The sequence below is a fragment of the Gaeumannomyces tritici genome, assembly GCF_000145635.1.
Source record: "Gaeumannomyces tritici R3-111a-1 unplaced genomic scaffold supercont2.13, whole genome shotgun sequence".
In the NCBI taxonomy this organism is placed as follows: domain Eukaryota; kingdom Fungi; phylum Ascomycota; class Sordariomycetes; order Magnaporthales; family Magnaporthaceae; genus Gaeumannomyces; species Gaeumannomyces tritici.
This window is the reverse complement of record NW_008804557.1, coordinates 118,258-138,678: the sequence shown is the minus strand read 5'-3', so window position 1 is coordinate 138,678 and position 20,421 is coordinate 118,258. Positions and strand designations below refer to the sequence as shown.

Genomic DNA, 20,421 nt, shown 5'->3' with positions numbered 1-20,421 from the left:
CCTTGAGTAAAGTGTACATTGCCAGAAGGAAAGCCGTCAGGACCATCGGAAAGGGTGGGCCTTTGAAAAGCGGCCCAGTCTAGCGTTTCGTAGCTTCCCAGCCTTTTAACTCCGAAAGTGTTAATGTCGGACCGGGAAAGACGGATTGGGCCGTGGCGGAAGGTGGGCATGGTGATTGTAAAAGGGCTGCATGGTAAATATACGTGGGTAGACCTGGCCGGTTGTACCTCCTGCGCCTGCTGCCTCGTCCTGTTTTGCTCTATTTGCTGTTGTGCGTGTTGCTGCGTAGTTGAAGCTTCTTCCGCATCAGTGATTAGAATTTTTGGAATGTCGAGCAAGGGCAGTGATTGAGGAGGCTGCAGCCGCCGTGGGCCGTTTCCTTCCGCTTTGTTTTGTCGCTGCGGTAGTACGCCGGCCGCAGCGATCCTGGTCAGGAGGTCCTCAAAATGAAATGAATCAATCGGTGTTGCGCCGTCGTTGATCTGGACTCCGAGGGCGGCTTCCACCGCGGCAAAGGCTTTGTCAGTCTCTTCCCGCGACGAGTCCATCTCAAGTCCAGGCGTGGATACCGAAGGCAATGGCATATCTGCCGTTGGACGCTTCTACTATGTCGAGCCACTGTACCATCCTTGCCTGGGCTGGGGATGGCGGAAGGAGGGAATCGGGCCGGGGCTGCGCGATGTCTCGGATGAGCCAAGACTTGACCTGCCGCTCGCTATCCGGCAGGGGCATATGGCCCAAAAGAAATACCACGGCCACGCCGAGCGCCCAAACGTCGGCCGGTGCTGCCCGGCGAAAATAATCCATGTACTCTCGGGGCACATACCAGGGCGTGCCGCCCGTGGAGGTGAGTTACCCGTCCAGAGTGGCGAGGCCAAAGTCGATGAGGACAGCTCCACGTTGCTCGCTGAACAGGATGTTAGATGGCTTGATATCGTTGTGCAGGACGCTTTTTTGGCGCAGGTGAAGCCAGGCAGGTGACATTCGGCTGCTGTAGTGAGACCACAGCCGAGGCAGGATCTGGACGTCCTGGGCGCAGTACAGCTTGCCCGTGGGATCAAGAGTTGAAAGAGTTTTACGAGGAGTTTTGGTGGCAAACGTACGAGCTCCGGAAACGGATTGAAACCGTGGTGAAGAGATTGCCCGGCCGTACGCCTACTTCCGCACGCCTATTATTCCCGCTTGCATTTTCTTCCTATCTCTTTTCGCTTTTGGTGCGCATATGTTTTTGAGTTGACACTGATTCCTTTTGCTCTAATTACAGTTCCCGAGCAGCGAAAAAAGGAGGTCCTCGATAGCAGAGACCTGGACAAATGGGGCGAAGCAGAAGACGTCGCGCAGGCGCTCCGCGATTTCTTTACCGCCGAGGACGACTACCAGGCCTTCTAGCGGGTCATGGGCAAGGTGATGGAGCTGCTTGCACGCCTGGTCAAGGATGACACCGTCCATCTCTCCAGCTCCGACATGGGCGAGGCCACGATGCGTTATAAGCTCAGAAGGCTTCAGGAAGCCCGGGAAGCCGGAGGCTTATCCAGCAACCTCTTGGAGCGGCTTCGCTTCTTCAGGAAGGACAAGGACAGAAAGATGTGCATCAAGAACCTGAGGACATGGAACAAGCGTGTGTACATGGTTGTGGAATCCGCCAGCCCGGTCGCAGCGGACCGGGGGGAGGCGGCTACGGCCACTGTCGCGGCTCCGGTCCATCCGTCGTCTCTTCTCAGGACTCTCTCCCAGAGGCTGTTCGACACCATCCGGAAGTCCTGGTCCTGCGACTGCTCCAGAGAAGGCCACGAGGCTCGCTTTTCGCTTGCGAGCTGCGCTGGCACCAGCACTAGCCCGAAACGGAAGACCGACCTGACGGAAGTATTCTTTGACTTCCTGGTCTCCCGGCCCAACTGTCAGATCTGGGGGTGGCGGGAAGGAACCGTCATGATTAAGCCTGCGAGGTGAGTGCCTTCCAAGTTTTTTTTTTCCAGCTCCTTTCACTCTGCAATACGCCGCTAGCCTAGGCCCTCATCCACCCCCTTGTCCGGACCATCTCCTCGATACACCGACAAATATGCCTCGCGGCGGCTTTAACGCCTGCTGACCCAAGAATACGAGCAGTATCAAAACCTCTCAGCATCGGGCAGAGCTCCAGAAAATTTGCGACGTCATTCGAGACGCGTACACCCCCGAGTACGGGCTTCAGCTCCTTGTCGAGGACACGGAGGGGACCCAGCGGCTCTGGCGACTGAACTGGCGGCAGTCGCAGCTCGAGTACCTGGAACAGCAGCCCGAAGTCTCTCTTGACATGATGCTGAAGAATACTAAGGAACCGCTCCTGATAGAACGTCGCCGCCTTGCCCTAGTTATGGCCTACTCTGTTCTCCAGCTGCACGAGAGTCCCTGGCTAAGCGACCGGTGGAGCAAGGAGCGCATGCATTTCTTTTCTACGAAGAGTGATGTCGATCTACGGCACCCCTACATGAGCGTCTCGTTCGATCAGTTCCCTTCGATGGGCGAGCCGCCCGACCTCAACTGCTTCCACGGCAACGCGGGCATTTTACGGCTCGGCATCCTGCTCATCGAGATCCACCGCTGGACCCCAATCGAGGAGTTCTACACCCCCGAGGACCGCGCCACGTTGACGCCAAACACGGAATTGCTCGTTGCGAGGCGAGTGGCGCGGTCCTCGATGCCAGACTGCTCCCAGGAGTATCGGGACGCCATCGATGCCTGCCTCAAGGTGCCCTGGGTCCCCAGCGGGGATAGAGTGAGTCTTGAGGATTCAGAAACACAGACGGGCATATTTGGTGACGTGGTTCAGCCACCGGAGCGCGAGGTCAGGCTTGGAGAGAGCCCAACCAGGCTGCAGGCCGAAATTATGAGGCGTAAGTGATATCACTCATTTTGGACTGAACGCCTTATCCTGGTGCGCTGCGATGCTTCGAAAGCGGCCATATGTACCAAGTATGCAGTAGCCACTGCTTCACTGTGTTGCATGTCAGGTAATGGGTGGAAATTAGTGCTGTTATTCATCACCTTTGCTTGGGTTTTCGAGACGAGCTTCAAATCCTGCATTTCCCACTCGTCGTAGGCGCCCGGGAATTTGTCGACAAGTATTTGCACGGTATCCATAAAGCTGTCAGGAGGCAATCCCCCACACTGCCCGACTTCAATAAGGAGCAGGGAGCGTTTGCGTAGGTGGTCCAGGACTTGCTCTCGTCGAAAACTCCTGGACAACAAATGCGAAATCAGTTCGGAATATTGGAGCTAGCCATGGTTTGGAAAGGCACCACTTCTCGCGTCGATTACAGCGCATTGCGGTCGTCAAAGTTCTCGATTAGCGCCCCACCCCCTCCTGCCCTTCGAGCCCCACTGATGAATGAACTTGCTCGCCGATCCACCAACGTTTCCCCCGCGAAGAACGAACCGGTTTTCTGTTTCCAGATCGCCAGCCGGTTTGCGACCGACGGCATCCCTCCGACGGACTATGCGCCGCCATGGAGCGACCTTGCAAAAAGACGCCAGCTCGCTTTTTGCGGGGGGCACCCGCTCCCTTCTCTTTCATTGACCCTTTCCGACGGCCGTTCACTCCTAGTTTCCCCGTGTTTGCATGACTTTACGAGTGGCTAGCGACGGGCAGTCGACGTGATGTCGTCTCTACATGCGGATGCTTCCGTCATAACCGAGGCCAGTCCGATGTTTTCGAGATACAGGGATGAGGGCCTTGGTTGCTCGTCTGCACGCAGTTTCTGGTGTAAATTATGGGCACGTCCCACTCCCAGCCATTCTCAACCGAATTGTCTCGCACATTTCATCAAACCCCGCAACAAGCAGCAACGGGGGAGTGTTTGTAAATTCGAGATGTATGCATTGCCTGCCTGAGAACGGAGACCTGTCAGCCTCCAGCACGGAATCATGGCAAAGTGCGAGATTTAACCAAAAGAACAACAACGGGCTGCGTGCGGCAGTCTAGCCTCGGCACTTGTCGACGCCGCCTCGGATGGCATTCCCTGTTGTTATTTTTTGCATGCCTGATCGGGAAACCCAGTGGGAACTGACGAGAGCATGGGTGCGAGCTGCGTCCGCTGCACCAAGCCGGGGCCTCTCCCGCTGCGGCCGTTCTCCTCCCGATCAACGAACGTCCGCTACGCCAACAGTCAGACCGAAAGGACATGAGGGCAGTTCGAGAGGGAGCGTCGCAGTTATCGAAAGGCTCGAAAGGAGTCGTGTGCGGCGCCGGTGGCGGAAGAAAGCGCGGTGGCCAAGTTTGTGGCAATCTCGAGCATGGCGGTGGTCGAATCCGACTTTAGCCGGGTCGGTCAAAGGGAGCACAATGGAGGAGCAGCGATGGGCGCGCAACGTATGGCAGGGGCCCTGTTTGTTCCAGTAGATAAGATGGTTAGCGATTCCATTCGAAAATGGACAAGCAGCGGAGGTGTTGGGCATATTGAGGCCGTCTTGCCCTGAGAAGCTGCATGGCTCAGTCTAGCTCGCCCAGCATCCAATGCCCCTCTCTCCGGGGCGCGAAGTTGGCTGGCGGCCAAATGGAAGCTGTCGAGTTCCCGTTCGGACTGGCGTTTGCGAGCGGGATTAGGGATGAAAGACGGCGACAAACAAAATGTGGGGTGGGAGAAGATTAAAGGGCTGGCGTTAGCCAAACATAAATCCCAAGATTTTCGATGCCGGGCGGGAGGAGCCGAGGATGTTGGCCGGCCATTATAGCGGGGCTGGCGGGAGCTCTGGCTATCGATGGGAAACGTTACACTGTAACGCCAGGGTCCCTGGGGGGATGGAACTTCCCGCCATCACACTCACAATGAACAGCCTCCAGGCTGCAGCCAAAATGCCACGAGGAAAAAAATTTCGAGGAAATGTTGCAAATAGAACATTAGCCGCCCACAAAGGCTTTTACCGCAACAAACGCTTTCCACCGCCGCCCCGACATGTGGGCGCCTCCATGCGAGGCCTGGGTTCGTAAAACTCGCCTCCAAAAGTGTCCACCTCGACATTAATTTTGTCTCGTGTGGGACAGAACCAAACTTTAAGGCTCCCTTTCCAACCCCTCGGAGATAATACAGGTGCCGGTTCCAAGTGGTACAATACAAGCCTCGAGGTGGCTGTGTATGTGTTATTTTTTTTTCCAAATTCTAGGGCGAACTCCGAGGCGAACCGTTAGGACTTGCCATTGGCTGGCCGTTGCGGCTGTGTGCATGCAGTGAGGGAGTCGGAGCTGCTTGGTAACGACCCTCGAGGTGACGTGGCCACAGGAGCACACTGCCTGCTCAAAAGAGCCTTGCCGCCCAATTCGTATGAAGCACAAATCGTTTTAACCGAGCCGACCTCTCCATCTCATCGCCGCTTTTTGCCGCGCGGTAGGCAATATCCACCGCTGATCGCCCCCTGGGCTCCCGACGACCGCGGCCTCGCGAGAATTGACATGTCCGCCGCCCTAACGTTTGGTAGCGTCGGCGACATCCTTGTCATCTGCCAGATCGCGGTAGAGCTTGGAAGCGCCCTGAAAGGGGCCGCCGCCGAATACCTCGAGCTCCGTGAAGCGCTCGACGGCTTTTCTCGGGTTCTGCTGCATGTTTGTAACCATAAAAACTGCTTTTTTAAACGATTTCTGCAGTGTTACTAACGTGGCAGGGCCCGCATTCGAATCTTAGGTCGTCGCGACGTACAAACCGCGCAGCCAAGCTCCGGCGAGCCTAATATGCCTCGAGCGCGATATCGAAACTGCCGTTCACGAATGCGGTGGTTTGATACAAGCCACGCTGGATAAGGCTATCGGTAGGTACAGCGAATGCCTAAGCCAAGGAGGGTTAGGCAACAAAGTCAAGGACGCATACAAAAAAATCGAGTTCACTTTCAGGGAAAAGAAAGATTTAACGAGTTTGCGAAGGAAACTTTCCGAAACGACGGACAAGCTATCGCTACTGTCTAGCCTCGCCGCGAGGCAGCTGGCTGTAATGGACACGGCGGCGATACTAGATCGCATCGATTATACAGGCCGGGAAATATCCCTCCGGCAAGATCAGGCCCAAGAGCGTTTGCGAAGTCTTGTGGTGTCCTTGCAGGGCGCCTGCGCAGCCCTTGGAGTAATTAGGGTGCTTTTGGAACAGCTGGTCCAAGGGATGACTGGCCTACCAGCGTTGTTGTTTGGGTTGATAGCTTTGATCAGTTTAAGGCTGGACCCGACGAAGGGCCTTCCGGCGCATATAGAAGATGCGATGGGGAATGTCCTAGAATTACCTCTGGATTGGATTTTCGAATGGCAGGTGAGGTAGCCCTTTAAGGAACTTAAACCGTGCTTAGGAGTTTTATCGTACTAACATTTATCATGGCTAACCATAGGACTGACTACATGCTGCAAAGGCATTTCGAAAAGCGGGACCTGAAAGGCAAAGAGAAAGTCCGGAAAAAGCAGTACGCACTGGAGGATCACTGTTCCGGGAGGGATTTGGACCGGTCACGGCCGTTGGCACAGTGGCTCCGCCGGGGCATGAAGGTCAACATGAGCATGGTTTTTAGGGTTACAAAGCAAGGGTTAACCGGAAGCCAATGCCCCCGGTGTCACACGACAGTAGTGGCGACGGAAGGGAGGACTGTCCAGTGGTAAGTAAACCTCTTTTTGCAGGGCATCGTAAGGGTTTTTCCCTTTTTTCCCTTTTGTGATATCCGGTATACCACTTACACCTTTCGGCGCCTGATACAGCAAGACTGCTCAATGCGGGATGTGGTTTCGGATTTCGGAAAGCCAATACGTTGAAGAGAAAGACGACCAGGATGACGACCAAAACGCCAGCAGCATGAGAGCGGTTCTCCGGGACGGGAATGGACGAGGGAAAACGACAAACGAAGCCGCCTCGAGAAAGATTCATGCGGCCGACTGCAAGCCTGTGGACTTCCAGCGCGTCCGGCTGCTAACCGTTCCGCCAACACCGCACAAGGACGACGTTTTTAACAACTTGCAGGCTTTTGGGATATTCCACTCCGCAGGTCACAGGAGGTGGAGTCTGTCGGCATATATTTACGACACCAACGGGCCCGCCGACCGATTCGTGCAGCCTTATCCCGAATCACAGGCCGACCGTGCGGCCAGGCTACGGCAGGAGACGGAGGCCTTGCAGCGGAGAAGAGGAGAAGTATATTTAACTTCGGTAAGTCGGGATTTACCAGTCCCTGCCTCTCAGAGGGCATACGACGTGCTAGCGCTACCTAAGCTAAACATTAGGCTACATGTTGCTATCCGGCGGCTAGCAAAATTAAACCCGAAGGCATACGGAGTTCGGGCCGCATTCCGGCGCTCCTTGTTGGTAAGCGGGCGATTGGCAGTAGGGCGTATAAAAACGCCGGGGCGTTGTAGGCGCTGCGGGTGGTAATAATGCGGTTGGCCAGCAAATAGTTAAGTGCAATGGATAAAGGGAGTATAAAATAGGTTACGTGCGGGCTTTTAGCCGAAGACGGTGTGAAAGACCCAGCTAGGGTCGACTCCAGGTGCCGTGACGGTGACATCCGCGTGATTGGTATCGGCGAACGAGTTATCGTAGCCCTACCGCGTCATCTAAATGGGCAATTGGGTCGAGCCCACTTGGTGGGCGGCGGCGCCATAAAAAAACCTAGCGCAATGATCTAAGGTCTTTTGCATTTCTTGCTTGTCTAGCAGTGTGCCCTCAGAAGGGTGGGAAAGGCCATGGCCTTTTATACATGAGGGAAGTCTGTTGTGGCTCGTGTCCCAAGTCACTGACCAGGGGCATTTGTCATCTCAACACTAAGCCCGCCCCTACAGGCCCAGCCTCTGCACCACAAATGGGATAACCCTCACCTCCCCAACGAGCCCGGCCTCCACCCGCCCCGGCAGCGGTATCCCCTTGAGATCCACCAGGACCTCGGGCACCGGGAGGGACCCGGCGTTGAGTAGCTGGGGCGCCGTGTTGGGGATGGGGCCCGGGAGCGAAAGGTATGCGCCCGTGGCGGAGGCGTTGGAGGGGGACCATGAAAAACGCACCGAATAGTAGCCGAGGCCGGAGGCGTTTACGAGGGCCGGGATGGCAGCCCAGGGGACCAGCGTGGGGAGCTCATGGGTCGTGTTGCGCTTGGAGGCGATGGCGCTGGCGTCGGAGAGGTTGGGGGGCGCCTCCCAGAGCTCGGCCACCAGGGTCCAGTTTGTGAGGGCGAAGGCGGGGGGCGCCTCCATCGCGGGGACGGCGTGGGAAGTCCCGTCGGAAAGGCTAACGTTGCCTGGCGCCGCAGACGCGACGACGCGCAGGGAGATGCCCGACGTTTTGTCAAAGTCTGCGCCGATGACGGAGGGCGGGGCCGAGGTGATGTGCATCGACGGGGCCGGAACCTCGGACTCCAGCTTGTCAGAAAAGGCGATGATGAGCGTCTGGTTGCCCGCCATGCTGAGCGGGATCGTGGTGGTCGTTTCGTCTTGCTGGTGCGTTAGAACCGGCTTCCGCGTGCCCGTCCAGGCGTCGAAGAAGTAGGGTCGCTTGGTGCTCGCGACAACGATTTCCCCGGACGCTGGTGCCAAGTCGGAGAGAACGAAGGCATAGTCGATGCCGTCAGCTGCCGACTCGCGCCATGTCGTGTACCAGGTGCCGTTGCTGCTGGCCTTGACCCAGGGGCTGAGACCAAGCGAGGAAAGAAGCTCGGCCACGCCACCGGCTGCGACTTGGTGGACATTGGTGCTTGACATCAGTTTCGTGAGCTGGCTGGCAAACTCCGCCCTTTGACCCGCCGTCCTTTTCGGGGTAGTAGCTGGGGGAGCCACCGCTGAAAATGACGGGCAGACCGGCCCCGGCATACTCCTTGACCTTCGAAGCAGCGCTCAGGGTCAGGTTCCGGGTGCTTTCAATCACTATGGCCTTCCACGCCGGCCCGTTGGGCCCAAGCACCCCATTATTGACAGTGGCTTGGGGAAGATCGAAATTGGCTGGCGATACGTACGTATACGTCCACCCTGCAATTACCATTAATATTAGCATCCGAGCACAAAAAAGGCCATTAGCGAAGGCTACCAACCGTTCTTCTGTAGGTCAGCCGCTTTATACCCGACCCCGAGCGGCGACGTAGTTGACTGCTTGCTGTACACAGCCACGTCGACCCGAGGAACGCCAGACTGCTGGACCAGCTGCGTCCTACCCATATAGCCGAGCACGTCGGCGAGGCCGTTTTCCCAGTACGGCTGCTTGTCCGAGTAGAGCTCGGAAAAGAGATAGCTAAAGGGGGTGTAGCCGGGCCAGGTCGTCGCGTAGTAGTTTCCGCTATACACCTGCCCATGGATGACGTACTGGTTGATGCCAGCGGCGAAGCCCCGATTAGCCGAGAACAGGAGTTCCGAAAGGAGGTACCGGTAGGCGGACATTATGACGGCACCGAGCTCGTTCGAAATGACACGCTTCCCGGCCAGGTTCGCGGGGCCGGTAAAGTGGCGGTACAGGTCGATGTCGTCTCCGAAGCCAAGACTCTCGCATTCGGGCGCCTGCACGATTGGGATCGTGGCCAGCATGTCGACCGGCAAATTATACCCTGGCTGCGCCGATAACTGCAGTTTCAGGACGCCATTTGTCCAGTTTGTGAGGGTTTGGAGATAGTCTTTTATCCCATCAGCCAACGTGTTGTGGTAGTCGTTGACGTGGCCGGCGCCCTGGTCCGGGGAGTCGAGGAGGCATTCGAACGGCCCTGGGGTCGCGGCCTGCAAGGCGAAGTTGTTTTGCTTGAACGTTAAAAGGGGCAGGAATGGCTCAATGCGATATCCAGCGACCTTCTGGAAGCGCGCGGAGAGTGATTTGGACCACGAGATGTTGGACGTGATCTCGACGCTGTCCTCCCATGCTATCGAAACGAAGACGAAGTCCGTTAGCAAGAATCAGTCAACAACATGCAAATATGGATCGAGTTGGACAGGCGCGTACCGTAATTGCCGACCTTTGTCAACAGCTCCTTAGTCGTCGGGTCCGTGAGGATGTGGTCTTCCCAGAACCTTGCCACCACACGGGCGCCGGCACCGTCGAAATGATCGACGACGAAAGATCCATTGTCGAATATGGTCTTGTCCTGGGTCGCGTTGAAAACGAGGTTCCGCTCCAAAGTGAGCTTCTGGTAGAAGGCAAACAGACGATAGCCTGTCGAATTCGAGGCGGCGCCCAGCGTCAAGGAGACCTCTCCCGTCGTATTGTCGACAGACGAGATCCTCTCGGTCAGACTGCCATGGCGCAGAATATACTGATCCCATGTGACGTTGACCAGCTGTAGTTCGTCCGAGGCGGTCGTCGACAGGGACTTCTGCGACGCGACAGCCGCAGACACAACAGACACCAGCTCTCCAGTTCCCCAGCCGGGAACCACGCCGTGGAAGGACCGGTTGGGCGGAACGGCCGCGGTGAAAGGGACCAGGTCCCACTGCAGGCCTTCGTCGTCGGCGCGCACGGGCACCCCCTGGCCCTGGTTGGGCCCAAGGGCAAAGTCCATGACCATGCCGTGCTCCTGGTGCGCCTCGAGCGCAGCGCGGAAGACGGCGTCGAACTGCGGCGTCCCAAAGTTTGAGATGGACCAGTCGGCGCCGGGTGGCATGTTGCCGATCCGGCCGCCGTACTGGAAGAACGGGAGCAGCTCAATACCGCCAGCGCCGATGGAGCCGGCCGCCGTGATGTCCGCCTTGACCACATCGGGGCTGACGCTCGAGTCGGGCAGCCAGTAGCGGAAGCGTGGGCGGACGAGAGATGACGGCTTTTCGAATGTGCCGCCGTTGAAGTGCAAGCCCGCCTGGTCGTCGATCGAGGCTGACGCAGGATGGCCTAAGATGGCGGCCGCCGCCCAACCGAGGGGGGCGATTCTCGTGTTGGCAAACATGTCTCGTGTCGGTCTCTGTCCCACCTAGCTGCTGCGAGATGCCGGAGGATATGGAGTCGAGCCATTGCTTTCAAGGGCGGGAGGCCAGAAGGGCCTCTTATATGGTCCCGCCGCCCGGCCAAGCGGCACTTTGTGGCCCAGTGGCAGATCGCAGGCACCCCTATTTTGCAGAATGGGGAGTTGTGGCCGAAAAAAGTCCATCTCAGTGGAGGTGGTATGTGTCCGTTCCCTCATGGCCCCGGCCTTGTGTGAAGCTCCGTTGGAGGATCCAGGGCTGTCATGGATCCTGTTTTCGTCTTTTGTTGGCCACGCCATCTGCCCCTTTCTACCCAGCCACGCTAGCCCCTTTGTTCTCATCGGTAAAGATCATGCCGAATATCACTCAGCTGCTTCATACATACGACGAACCCCAGAATGCCCCAAAATGCAATGACCCAGTAATTGGGCGCGGGGCGGGCGGAGTGCCTACCTACTCTGCGACTGCTGTAGAAGAAAGGCCTTGGTCAAGGTCCGTACCGGCCCTAAACTAGTGGGGCCGAGGTGGAGGCTGCATTTCACTGTTGCATTTGCCTGTTCGGAGGCTCCGCCCAGCTACCACATGCTCGGGTTCGGTGCGATTACGATTCTCGACATCGGCGATCAAGCGCGTGCCGAGGTGCTGTTCCGTATGCATGCAAAACACCGCCATACCTGAGGTAGTTGAGGGGGTGGCCGATGGATAGCATGACGCTCCCCGCTTTACATACACACAACCGCAGTTTCTTATTCTTGTCTATGTAATTCCAGGGGTTTAACCCCTCACTCCTTCTCCAGGACGGTGCGCAGTTCAAACAAGGCCTTCCCCGCGAGGGCCTCGGAGTCGTCGCGGGTGTCATGGCTCTGGCAATTCTAGCTAAGCCCGATCCAACTAGGCCAAAAGGACAGAAGATACAAGTGCCTAACTTGTATCCCACGTTGGGCTTAGTACCTTGGTGCAAGCGAGACATGGCTGCGCCTGCCCAACAAGGCACGCCGCGCCATCACAGCGGGGAACCCGGTCCGTGGCTCAGGCTCGGCCACGTTACTTGGCAGCTTGTGGGAGGCAGTTTCTAGATTGCCGGAACAAGCTGAAGTTATTCGTATCTACCCCTATATTAATGTTGGACCTTGACCCCCGCAGACCGTCTACTCTCATCGTTATCACCTCGTATTGGCCGTCGGCCTACCGTGACACTCTGATCGGCTTAAGGCCGTGCGGCCGGCAATCCCGACAAGCTACCATCGATTAGATACCCGCATTGTCCAGAGTCAAGCACTGGGGCTAGGAACTTGCCGGGACGCGACGCTAGTAAGGAGCGTGGAAGCCGGCAGCTGTTTGCAGCCTAGCTCAGCCGCAGACTAGGCATCACCCTGCCACCCTGGAGCTAACCGACTAAACGAGGAACCCGAGTCCCATCCGAGGACGCGGCGCAGGGAACAAGCCACTCAGAGGGAGTTAACCGACCAAACGATAATCCGAGTCCCATCCGATGATTCGCCCAAGTTCGACTCGCTAGTCGCCCCTGGCTATAATCACTGGTCGTTAGCATAAAAACTGTCATCGCCATCCAAAGCGGGCAGCTAAGCTTTTCATCGTTGCAAGAGACAACCAAAAAGAACCCCCAATGGAGAAAAAAGGCGAAAACACCCATGTCGATGCTGCCGGCCACGAGGCCGAGGTGGACTGGGATGCCCCCCCCTCCCTACCAATTGCACTCCTCAGGCACCGTCCTGGCCAGTGCCGCAGCCGTGAACGGTAGGATATTTCTGCAAACACTCGGACGGGCCAGAAGGAATATGCGTTGCACGAGGTTCCCCCAAGGCTGACGCGCCGACATCAGAGCACGGTGGTGTCGATATTGACTTCTCCTCAACGAGTCCCGAGGAGCTCGAGCGACTCCTGCCGCCACCCCCCGCTGTTAGGACAGATGCGCAGCCGCCCCAGGAGTCCACTGGCGGCGGCAGGCGGTGTCCCATACTCAATATCGTAGTTCAGGTCGTCGGCAGCAGGGGTATGTAGGTCGGCCGCTCCGTGGGCTTGTCCCCAGGGAGCTTGTCTCCCGAGCACCAGCAAATGCTAACCTAGACGGTCACCAGGCGATGTACAGCCTTTAATCGCATTGGGCACCGCCCTCCAGCGATACGGCCACCGCGTCCGGCTGGCTATCCACGACACCTTTGCCGATTTTGTGCACAAGTCGGGTCTCGAGTTCTATCCCATCGGCGGCGACCCCGAGGACCTCATGGCTGTAAGCATGCGCGGGGTCACGATGCACGTGCGACGCTGGCTTCAACCCGCTGACCTTCTGTGATGCACTCCCCGCAGTACATGGTTAAAAACCCCGGCTTGATCCCTTCTATGGAGAGCCTGCGCGGCGGCGACATTGGCCGCAAGCGCAGAATGATGCGCGAGATGCTCCGGGGCTGCTGGCGGTCCTGCGTTGAGCCCGACGAGGTGTCCCACGCACCCTTTGTCGCCGACGCCATCATCGCCAACCCTCCCAGCTTTGCCCACGTGCACTGCGCCGAGGCCCTCGGGGTGCCGCTGCACATGATGTTCACCATGCCCTGGACCGCCACCAGGGCCTTCTCGCACCCTCTCGCCAACGTGCGCTCCGCCAACGTGAATCCGCGCTTGTCCAACTACCTGAGCTACGGTGTTGTCGACCTGATGACCTGGCAGGGGTAAGTTTATGTCTGCTCCAACTTCAGCTTGGGGCGCCGACTAAAATCACCGCTTGCTCCAGGCTGGGAGACGTCATTAACGACTGGCGGGTCAAAGACCTGGGCCTCGACCCGCTTGCCGCCGCCGTCGGCCCGGACATTGTCGCCATCACCAAGATCCCCCACACGTACTGCTGGTCGCCCGCGCTTGTCCCCAAGCCCACCGACTGGGGCGACACGGTCGACATTTGCGGCTTCTTCATGCGCGACGAGCCGGCCTACGAGCCGCCCCCGGACCTGGCGCGGTTCCTCGCGAGCGGGCCCGAGCCCGTCTACGTGGGCTTCGGGAGCATCGTGCTGGACGACCCCGCCCGCGTGACCAGGGCCATTCACGAGGCGTGCCGGCGCCTCGGCGTTAGGGTCATCATCTCGCGTGGCTGGAGCAAGCTCGGAGGCGACGACCCGAGTACCGACGACGTTTTCTACCTGGGAGACTGCCCTCACGGTATGTAAATGCCCACCTCGGACGTACAGCATTGGAAAGAGGAATAAACCAATTCCACCCAGAGTGGCTCTTCAAGCGCGTCTCCGCCGTTGTCCATCACGGTGGTGCAGGCACCACCGCGTGCGGGCTGTTCGCAGAGCTGGCTGGAAAGAGGTAGACGAGCAGGGATCACGTCCATCGACGCGCGTGGGATTAAAAAATGCGAGCTACAGCGACAAGATACACACAACAATCTTTTGATGCTCAGAAAGTCCGACACGAGGTGCACCCTATCTACAGAACTGGATGGGGGTTGATGTAATCAGCCTGGCTCCGGGGGACAGCGCCTCCAAGCATTTTCCAGTGGCCCATTTGTTAGCAAAGGTATCGAGGATCAGTAGGGGGAATCGACTGACACATACCTATAATCAAGAGTAGAGATCACATGGGCAGTCCATCTGCTTGCACCTATCCCAGACAGCGTCAGGCTAGCTGACCCATCGGCGTTTACGGTTACCACCTTTTGGTTGGGATGTAGTTGAGGAGCGGTAGACGAGAGGTTTCAGGTATCTCAACATGTCCCAGGGGTTTGTGGCCCTCGTCATCCTGTACTGGGTGCCGGGGCTACAGGAGATCTCCATGGGTAGAAGAATCCTCTCCTGGTCGAAGTCCTCGCCGGAAGAATTTCCCCGTCTCATCATTGCCGGCGAGACAACGAGAAACACTTGCTGGTCGGCAGTGGAAAGCGTCTCCCCATGTTCTAGCTCCATCTCATCCTGCTTGAAGTGAAGGGGAGGCTTCACGTCTCGCTTGAACAGCACGACCGGAGAGACCTGTACGCTCATCTCCCTGTCGAGCGCCAGGGCCTGGTCAAGTATCTGGCTGAGGTCGTCGACATAGCTCTTGTCGGTGTGGTCTGATTTCCGAAGGAACGGGTTGATCAAGTAGCGCATGCCCTCGATGCAACCCAATTTCCAGGACTCGAACGCCTCGTTGGGAATGGGCTGTCCATCAATGCCGGTCATCGAAGCAAGGACCAGGTTGGCGGTCTCCGCTCGCCACTTGTAATACTTCTTCACCGAATCCGACGTTGAGGAGGTTTCTGGATCTGGATGCATATTCCCCAGAACAGGGAATTGTTAGCTGTGTCCTTATAGCTACTGTATGTCTTGAGCGCTTTTTTACCGGGTGCCAGGCTACTCTTAAGGGCCTGGAGAGATTCTCCCAATTTCCCAGCCCAGCGGAAGCTGCCGAACACCCAGATCTGAAGTACTTCCCATAAGAGAGCCTGTGCGATGCTAGGACACTTCTCATTGGACATGATGTACTGCAGAATCCAATCAGCTTCGGGGAAGATGGCCGCAATTTTGTCGTGCCACTCGGTCTTTTTGAGTTGATTGGGATCAATGTCGCGCGGCGGGCCTTCAAAGTAGCTGACAGCAAAGTTGCGAATGGTGTATCTGAGCTTCCGCATCTCGTTGACGAGGTACTCGTCCGTCACCTGGCTGGGGGCTGGGCGAGCCATGGTCTTCTTTCTGAGCTCGCTGGCTGCCTGCTTCCAGAACTTGTGCTTCTCAGCGACTTGCTTCTCAGCCTGAACTCGAAAAGCCCTCTCAGCCTCGAGCTCTTTGCTAGATGCTTGCAGGCAATCCTCGAGGTGCTGGGCCTTGGACTCCGCCCTGTCTCCTCGCTCCTGATGGAGCTGAAGCTTGGTTCCTTGCTGTTGGAATTGCTCTGCTGCTGCCTTCCAGGCTTCCTCGTGCTGGATTTTGGACTCCTCAACCTGCTTTTCAGCGTCGCGCTGACGCTTCTTCGCCTCCTCAAGCTCTTCCTCCAGCTTGCCGTAATGAGAAGCAGCAGAGAGGAGGTACTCGTGCATCTTTCTGCTCTGATCTTCCAGCTCCTTCCAACAGGTATTCAGTTTCTCTACGACCTCAAAATGTGTTGCGGCTGTGGCAAGGCCCGGTGGCGCTGCTGCCGGTGGGGACATTGGGAAAGAAGGGTTATCGCCTTGGGGTGTGTAGCTCAGGGAACCCAGATTCTCATGGTTCTGTTGAGAGCTTTGGTGCTGCTGATGCACATTGTGTGGTTGGGGTCCTGGGTTCGTGTGATTATCCTGAGTCTGTTGGCCGTCCTTGATCTGCTCGCCGGCCTGGGCCTGCTGTTTGCCCGGACTTTGCTGCTCAACCTGGATCTGCTGGGCACGCTGAGCCTGGTGGTGTCTTTGGTGCCGATCCCGGTGCTGCTCGTGGAGACCGGGTTGATGTTGACCTTGGTGACGCATGTGGCTCTGCTGCATATTCTCGCCCTCCGGGGTAGCACATGGTGACATGGGGGAGCGGACCCGAGACTGGCAGGGCACATGGCCCTCGTCAGCCATCACAGAGCTGGTGCCTTCGTTCTTCCCCATCGAAGAATATCTTGAGTGGGTGGCTTGGGTAGAGCGTGCTCTATTGTTGCGTGCTTGCTGGCTCGCGATATGCTTGCTGGAGGGTGGTGGTCAGTAGGTGTGATATCGAGATTTATGTGTACATGGATCTCGTCACAGCTGGAATAAAGAAGTAGACAAGACCGATTTAGGGTAGAAAGGACCTTCCTCCCCGCATCCGAAAGGGATCATCTCCTAGGTTTCGGATTCGCAAAGGTTATCTGACCCATTTGTTAGCCACATGGCTAACAAGAGGGGCTTCGCTTTGGCATGCGTGGCGCGATTGGTTCGCGACATCAGATGGTTGTTGATATCTGCTTACCGTTACTGCGTCCCGTCGTTAAGCTCACCTCGCGCTCACCGTCTCCCCGTCCCTGCTTGATGGACGATCCCATCTCCGGATGGAAACGCATGAAACGAAACACTTGGTGATTGAGTCTCCCGGCGTCGCGACATGGGATCTCGCCGCTGGTTTGCTAAAAATTCCGGGTCAGCAAACAAGGGAAGCCGCACTCTTGCTTCTATACTCAGCCCTGCCTACCTTTTATCACCCTGCGATCCATTCACAATGTTGTTCACGACCGTCTCCATCTTCGACGACTGGCCGGACCATTCCATTACTGGTGGGGGGTTGTCTGCAGCATATCGACGTCCATGACACCAGGCGATGCCCCGGATCTCCGCGTCGCCGTCCTGCTGGAGGGCGCCGTGCCCACCCTCCGCTGGCACAGCGAGCAGAAAGAGCCCCCCTTTCTATTAGGTTTCTTCCCTACTTTATCGTCTATTCTTTTGAATTCCAGCAAGGTTTTCTAGAGCCACTGCGTTATTTAGGTTTGCTGCCCTCTTTTCCTCCATTCTCCCAATCCTTCCCACTTTTCCTCCATTCTCCCAATCCTTCCCACTTTTCTCCTTCCTCCTCAATTTTTTTTATCTAACCTACACGCCGCCAAACCGCAGTCAATACCGCTACCCAAAGCAGGGTATTCCAGCCTTTTGGAGCATTTTGGACTGGTTTGATCACGCGCCGTTTGCGTCTCTAAATTCCCAGCCGCATTAAACCGCCATCGCCTTTCCTGCAGCATGGCTTTTGCGGAAGACGGCTCCTCCTCGGCGGACGACGAGGCCTTCACAATCCTCGATGATGACGATGGCGTTCTAGTCATTGGAATCGACTTCGGGACCACGTAGGTTTCACGGTGCTACGCGGCGTGGCCTGTGCTGCCCTGCTGTCCCCTTTTTCCTCTCCTTTGCCCTGCTGACTTCTCCCGTTGCAGGTTCTCTGGTGTGGCCTGGGCTACCTCGGACGAGTTCGAGAGTGACCAGAACAGCGTCAATATTATCACCACCTGGCCTGGAAACGGTCGGGAGGAGGGAAAGGTTCCCACCGAGATCGCCTATGGCGGCGGTGGCGAGGTCTCTTGGGGGTTCGAGGTTCCCGCAGACGCCGATCCAGTCCGCTGGTTCAAGCTTTTGCTTCTGAAACCCGGAGATATGACTGACGAGCTCCTCCACTCCGAGGTCCTGACCAAGGGCCGCATGTTCCTGGCAAAGACCGGTAAGACCGCTGTCGAGGTGATTACCGACTATCTGCGCCTGCTCTGGAACCACACTCTGGATACCATCACCAAAAATCTCGGCGACATCGTTGTCAAGTCTCTAGCCTTCCGTGTGGTTATCACCGTGCCTGCCATTTGGAAGCCCTATGCTCGCCAGTCCATGCACGAGGCTGCCCGACTGGCCGGCATTCTAGACGAGCGTTCTGCCGGACTGACCACCATGTCCTTCGTCCCTGAGCCCGAAGCTGCGGCCCTGGCTACCCTCACCGAGCCGGGACGGAAGCCCAAAAAGGACGACATCTTTGTCATTTGTGATGCAGGAGGTGGCACTGTCGACCTCATCAGCTACAAGATCGACAAGGTGGGTCCCATCGCCATGTCCGAATATGTCGAAGGTACAGGGGCCCTCTGTGGCGGCGCCTTCATCGACGAGGCATTCAAGAACATCTGCAAGGAGCGCCTTGAGAGTCGCTGGGATGCCCTCAGCAAGCGCGGAGTCCGCCAGATTCTCAACGTCGAGTGGGAACATGGCATCAAACCGCAGTTCAAGGCAAGCAACCCTCACAAGGAATTTGTCGTCTGCATTCCTGCGGAAGCCTTCGCCGCCTCTCAGCCAATCGTTACGACCGACATCTCGAGGCAGCCAATTATCGTAAATGGCTGCATGCATATTTCTTGGTAAGTGGTAAAAAAAATGCACATTACGGAACCCGGCATACCGAAATACAGCCTAACATCTGATCTCACATAGCACCATGATCCAGTCAACCTTCGACAAGTCATTCGCCGGCATCGACAAGCTGGTAGACAGGCAGATCAATGAAGTCATGGACAAGGGCGGCAAGGTCACTGTAAGCAAAAGAATAGCCCTGGAACATGCTTTTTCCTTTTTTTCAGGGACGCAACTAATGCGGTGTATTGTCAAAGGGTCTCATCCTCGTCGGCGGACTCGGCTCCAGCCCGTATCTGTACGAGCACCTCGAGGCTATGCACTTGAAGAGAGGCGTAGCTGTATTGCAGGCCACTGGCATCAAACCGTACGAAAGCTGCGCCAAATACCTAACATAGGAGCCTGAGCTGACGTGATATTACTACAAACAGCCGGACCGCCATTTGTCGCGGTGCTGTCTTCCGAGGCTTCGTCGGAGATAAGTCTCGGCCAGTGGGCATTCCTCCTGTCCTCATCACGTCGACAATCTCTCGGGCCAACGTGGGTATTCGGGTTGCCGAGACATTTGATCCGTCGAAACATTTGCCCGCGGACCGGTACTTCGACATGAGGGAGCTCAAGTACAAAGCCGACAACCAGATGAGCTGGTACCTCAAGAGGGTAAGTCATTATGCCACACATCATCTCCTCTTCTCCTGCTATCATTTCTGGCGTTGACTAATGTACTTATATAGGGCGATAATGTCTCCAGCAAGGAGCCCGTCCGGCGAAGCTTTTATCGCACCTTTTCCAGTCCCGCGGAGATGGAGAATTTGTCGGAGTGCCTGTACGAGTGCAGCGACCTGATCGCACCGACACGCAAGCATTCGGACATGGAGATGCTGTGCGTCCTCGACTATAAGATCGACAGGCCATTCGACCAGCTTCCGGACTGGACCAATGCCCAAAACGAGAGTTTCAAGCGATTCTGCTTCGAACTGGAGTTGATCCCCTCTGGATCCTCGGTCGAGCTTTCGCTCTACTACCAGGGCAGGAAGCAGGGCTCCAAGAGCTTCACCGTTCGCTTCCTCTGAGCCAGTAACTATCTCGATGAGGACGGATCATCATGATATTTTGTACGGAGCGCGTCATGTGCAGTCAGACGGATCAGTTGGTCGACGCAGCGGTGACACACTGTTCAGAAAGTGGTCAATCGTATCATAAGACAAGGCGGTGATGGGTGATTCGGACCGATAGGGTGATGGTGGTTGCTATGCCTGGCGTGGCGCTGCCTTACGGGTTGTGCGGCCAAATTGTTCTTGGGTTGAATCATTAGGGTGCGCATATGTTCTGAGGGAATGGGACAGTCTATGCCTACAGCTGTATGTATTGGTGAAGGCGAAGAAAGAGAAGTGGCATGAGAAAGCAGTAAATGGAAAGGCACACGTCGAAGTCGGTTGCGCTGAGCGACATTTCATGAGGTACGCCACTGTAAAAGTTGGTTGCTTGGCGGGCTTGTGCCTTGAGGAACGAAAGGCTCTTGGAGGACGGGCAAAAAGACCGAAACAAAACCACTCGAAAATTTTCACGTGTGTGCCTTGAGGAACGAAAGGCTCTTAGAGGACGGGCGCGCGAGGGGAAAAGAGGGGCTGCCAAAAACCACTCGGAAATTACGTGTGTCACGTGACAGACTCGTTTTGAAATTTGAAAACACGTGTACAGACACGTGGTGATAGGGCGTCAAATGGGACGTGACCTACATTCTTACTTTTTCCCT

The 20,421-nt window shown here is 56.7% G+C and overlaps 9 protein-coding genes across 9 annotated transcripts; 5 read left to right on the top strand and 4 right to left on the bottom strand.

Annotated features, from left to right (window-relative positions):
* Positions 1-732: 732 nt before the first annotated feature.
* Positions 733-1,389, top strand: GGTG_13435 (hypothetical protein; the record flags this gene model as incomplete). The annotated part of the gene is made up of 2 exons (XM_009231341.1): positions 733-847; positions 1,265-1,389. 2 exons carry the CDS (start codon positions 733-735, stop codon positions 1,387-1,389), a joined length of 240 nt encoding a protein of 79 aa, XP_009229605.1.
* Positions 1,390-1,395: 6 nt separating this feature from the next.
* GGTG_13434 (hypothetical protein) lies at positions 1,396-2,881 on the top strand (the record flags this gene model as incomplete). Its single annotated transcript, XM_009231340.1, has 2 exons — positions 1,396-1,946; positions 2,107-2,881. The coding sequence occupies 2 exons, from the start codon at positions 1,396-1,398 to the stop codon at positions 2,879-2,881; spliced, it is 1,326 nt and encodes a 441-aa protein (XP_009229604.1).
* Positions 2,882-5,437: 2,556 nt separating this feature from the next.
* Positions 5,438-5,643, bottom strand: GGTG_13433 (hypothetical protein; the record flags this gene model as incomplete). Its single annotated transcript, XM_009231339.1, has 2 exons — positions 5,438-5,592; positions 5,628-5,643. The coding sequence occupies 2 exons, from the start codon at positions 5,641-5,643 to the stop codon at positions 5,438-5,440; spliced, it is 171 nt and encodes a 56-aa protein (XP_009229603.1).
* Positions 5,644-6,352: 709 nt separating this feature from the next.
* On the top strand, positions 6,353-7,257 carry GGTG_13432 (hypothetical protein; the record flags this gene model as incomplete). Its single annotated transcript, XM_009231338.1, has 3 exons — positions 6,353-6,603; positions 6,704-7,148; positions 7,249-7,257. The coding sequence occupies 3 exons, from the start codon at positions 6,353-6,355 to the stop codon at positions 7,255-7,257; spliced, it is 705 nt and encodes a 234-aa protein (XP_009229602.1).
* A 356-nt stretch (positions 7,258-7,613) lies between these two features.
* On the bottom strand, positions 7,614-10,845 carry GGTG_13431 (hypothetical protein; the record flags this gene model as incomplete). The annotated part of the gene is made up of 4 exons (XM_009231337.1): positions 7,614-8,681; positions 8,728-8,953; positions 9,016-9,828; positions 9,909-10,845. The coding sequence occupies 4 exons, from the start codon at positions 10,843-10,845 to the stop codon at positions 7,772-7,774; spliced, it is 2,886 nt and encodes a 961-aa protein (XP_009229601.1). The 3' UTR covers positions 7,614-7,771.
* Positions 10,846-12,519: 1,674 nt separating this feature from the next.
* GGTG_13430 (hypothetical protein) lies at positions 12,520-14,189 on the top strand (the record flags this gene model as incomplete). Its single annotated transcript, XM_009231336.1, has 6 exons — positions 12,520-12,619; positions 12,705-12,875; positions 12,961-13,112; positions 13,190-13,548; positions 13,611-14,032; positions 14,095-14,189. 6 exons carry the CDS (start codon positions 12,520-12,522, stop codon positions 14,187-14,189), a joined length of 1,299 nt encoding a protein of 432 aa, XP_009229600.1.
* A 111-nt stretch (positions 14,190-14,300) lies between these two features.
* On the bottom strand, positions 14,301-16,343 carry GGTG_13429 (hypothetical protein; the record flags this gene model as incomplete). The annotated part of the gene is made up of 3 exons (XM_009231335.1): positions 14,301-14,338; positions 14,434-15,119; positions 15,197-16,343. 2 exons carry the CDS (start codon positions 16,341-16,343, stop codon positions 14,500-14,502), a joined length of 1,767 nt encoding a protein of 588 aa, XP_009229599.1. The 3' UTR covers positions 14,301-14,338; positions 14,434-14,499.
* Positions 16,344-16,735: 392 nt separating this feature from the next.
* On the bottom strand, positions 16,736-17,335 carry GGTG_13428 (hypothetical protein; the record flags this gene model as incomplete). The annotated part of the gene is made up of 2 exons (XM_009231334.1): positions 16,981-17,335; positions 16,736-16,907 (listed from the first exon to the last, which is right to left on the bottom strand). Exons 1-2 carry the CDS (start codon positions 17,055-17,057, stop codon positions 16,736-16,738), a joined length of 249 nt encoding a protein of 82 aa, XP_009229598.1. The 5' UTR covers positions 17,058-17,335.
* Positions 17,336-17,519: 184 nt separating this feature from the next.
* On the top strand, positions 17,520-20,210 carry GGTG_13427 (hypothetical protein; the record flags this gene model as incomplete). The annotated part of the gene is made up of 6 exons (XM_009231333.1): positions 17,520-17,623; positions 17,714-18,673; positions 18,747-18,846; positions 18,923-19,032; positions 19,097-19,325; positions 19,400-20,210. The coding sequence occupies 6 exons, from the start codon at positions 17,520-17,522 to the stop codon at positions 19,736-19,738; spliced, it is 1,842 nt and encodes a 613-aa protein (XP_009229597.1). The 3' UTR covers positions 19,739-20,210.
* Positions 20,211-20,421: the final 211 nt, after the last annotated feature.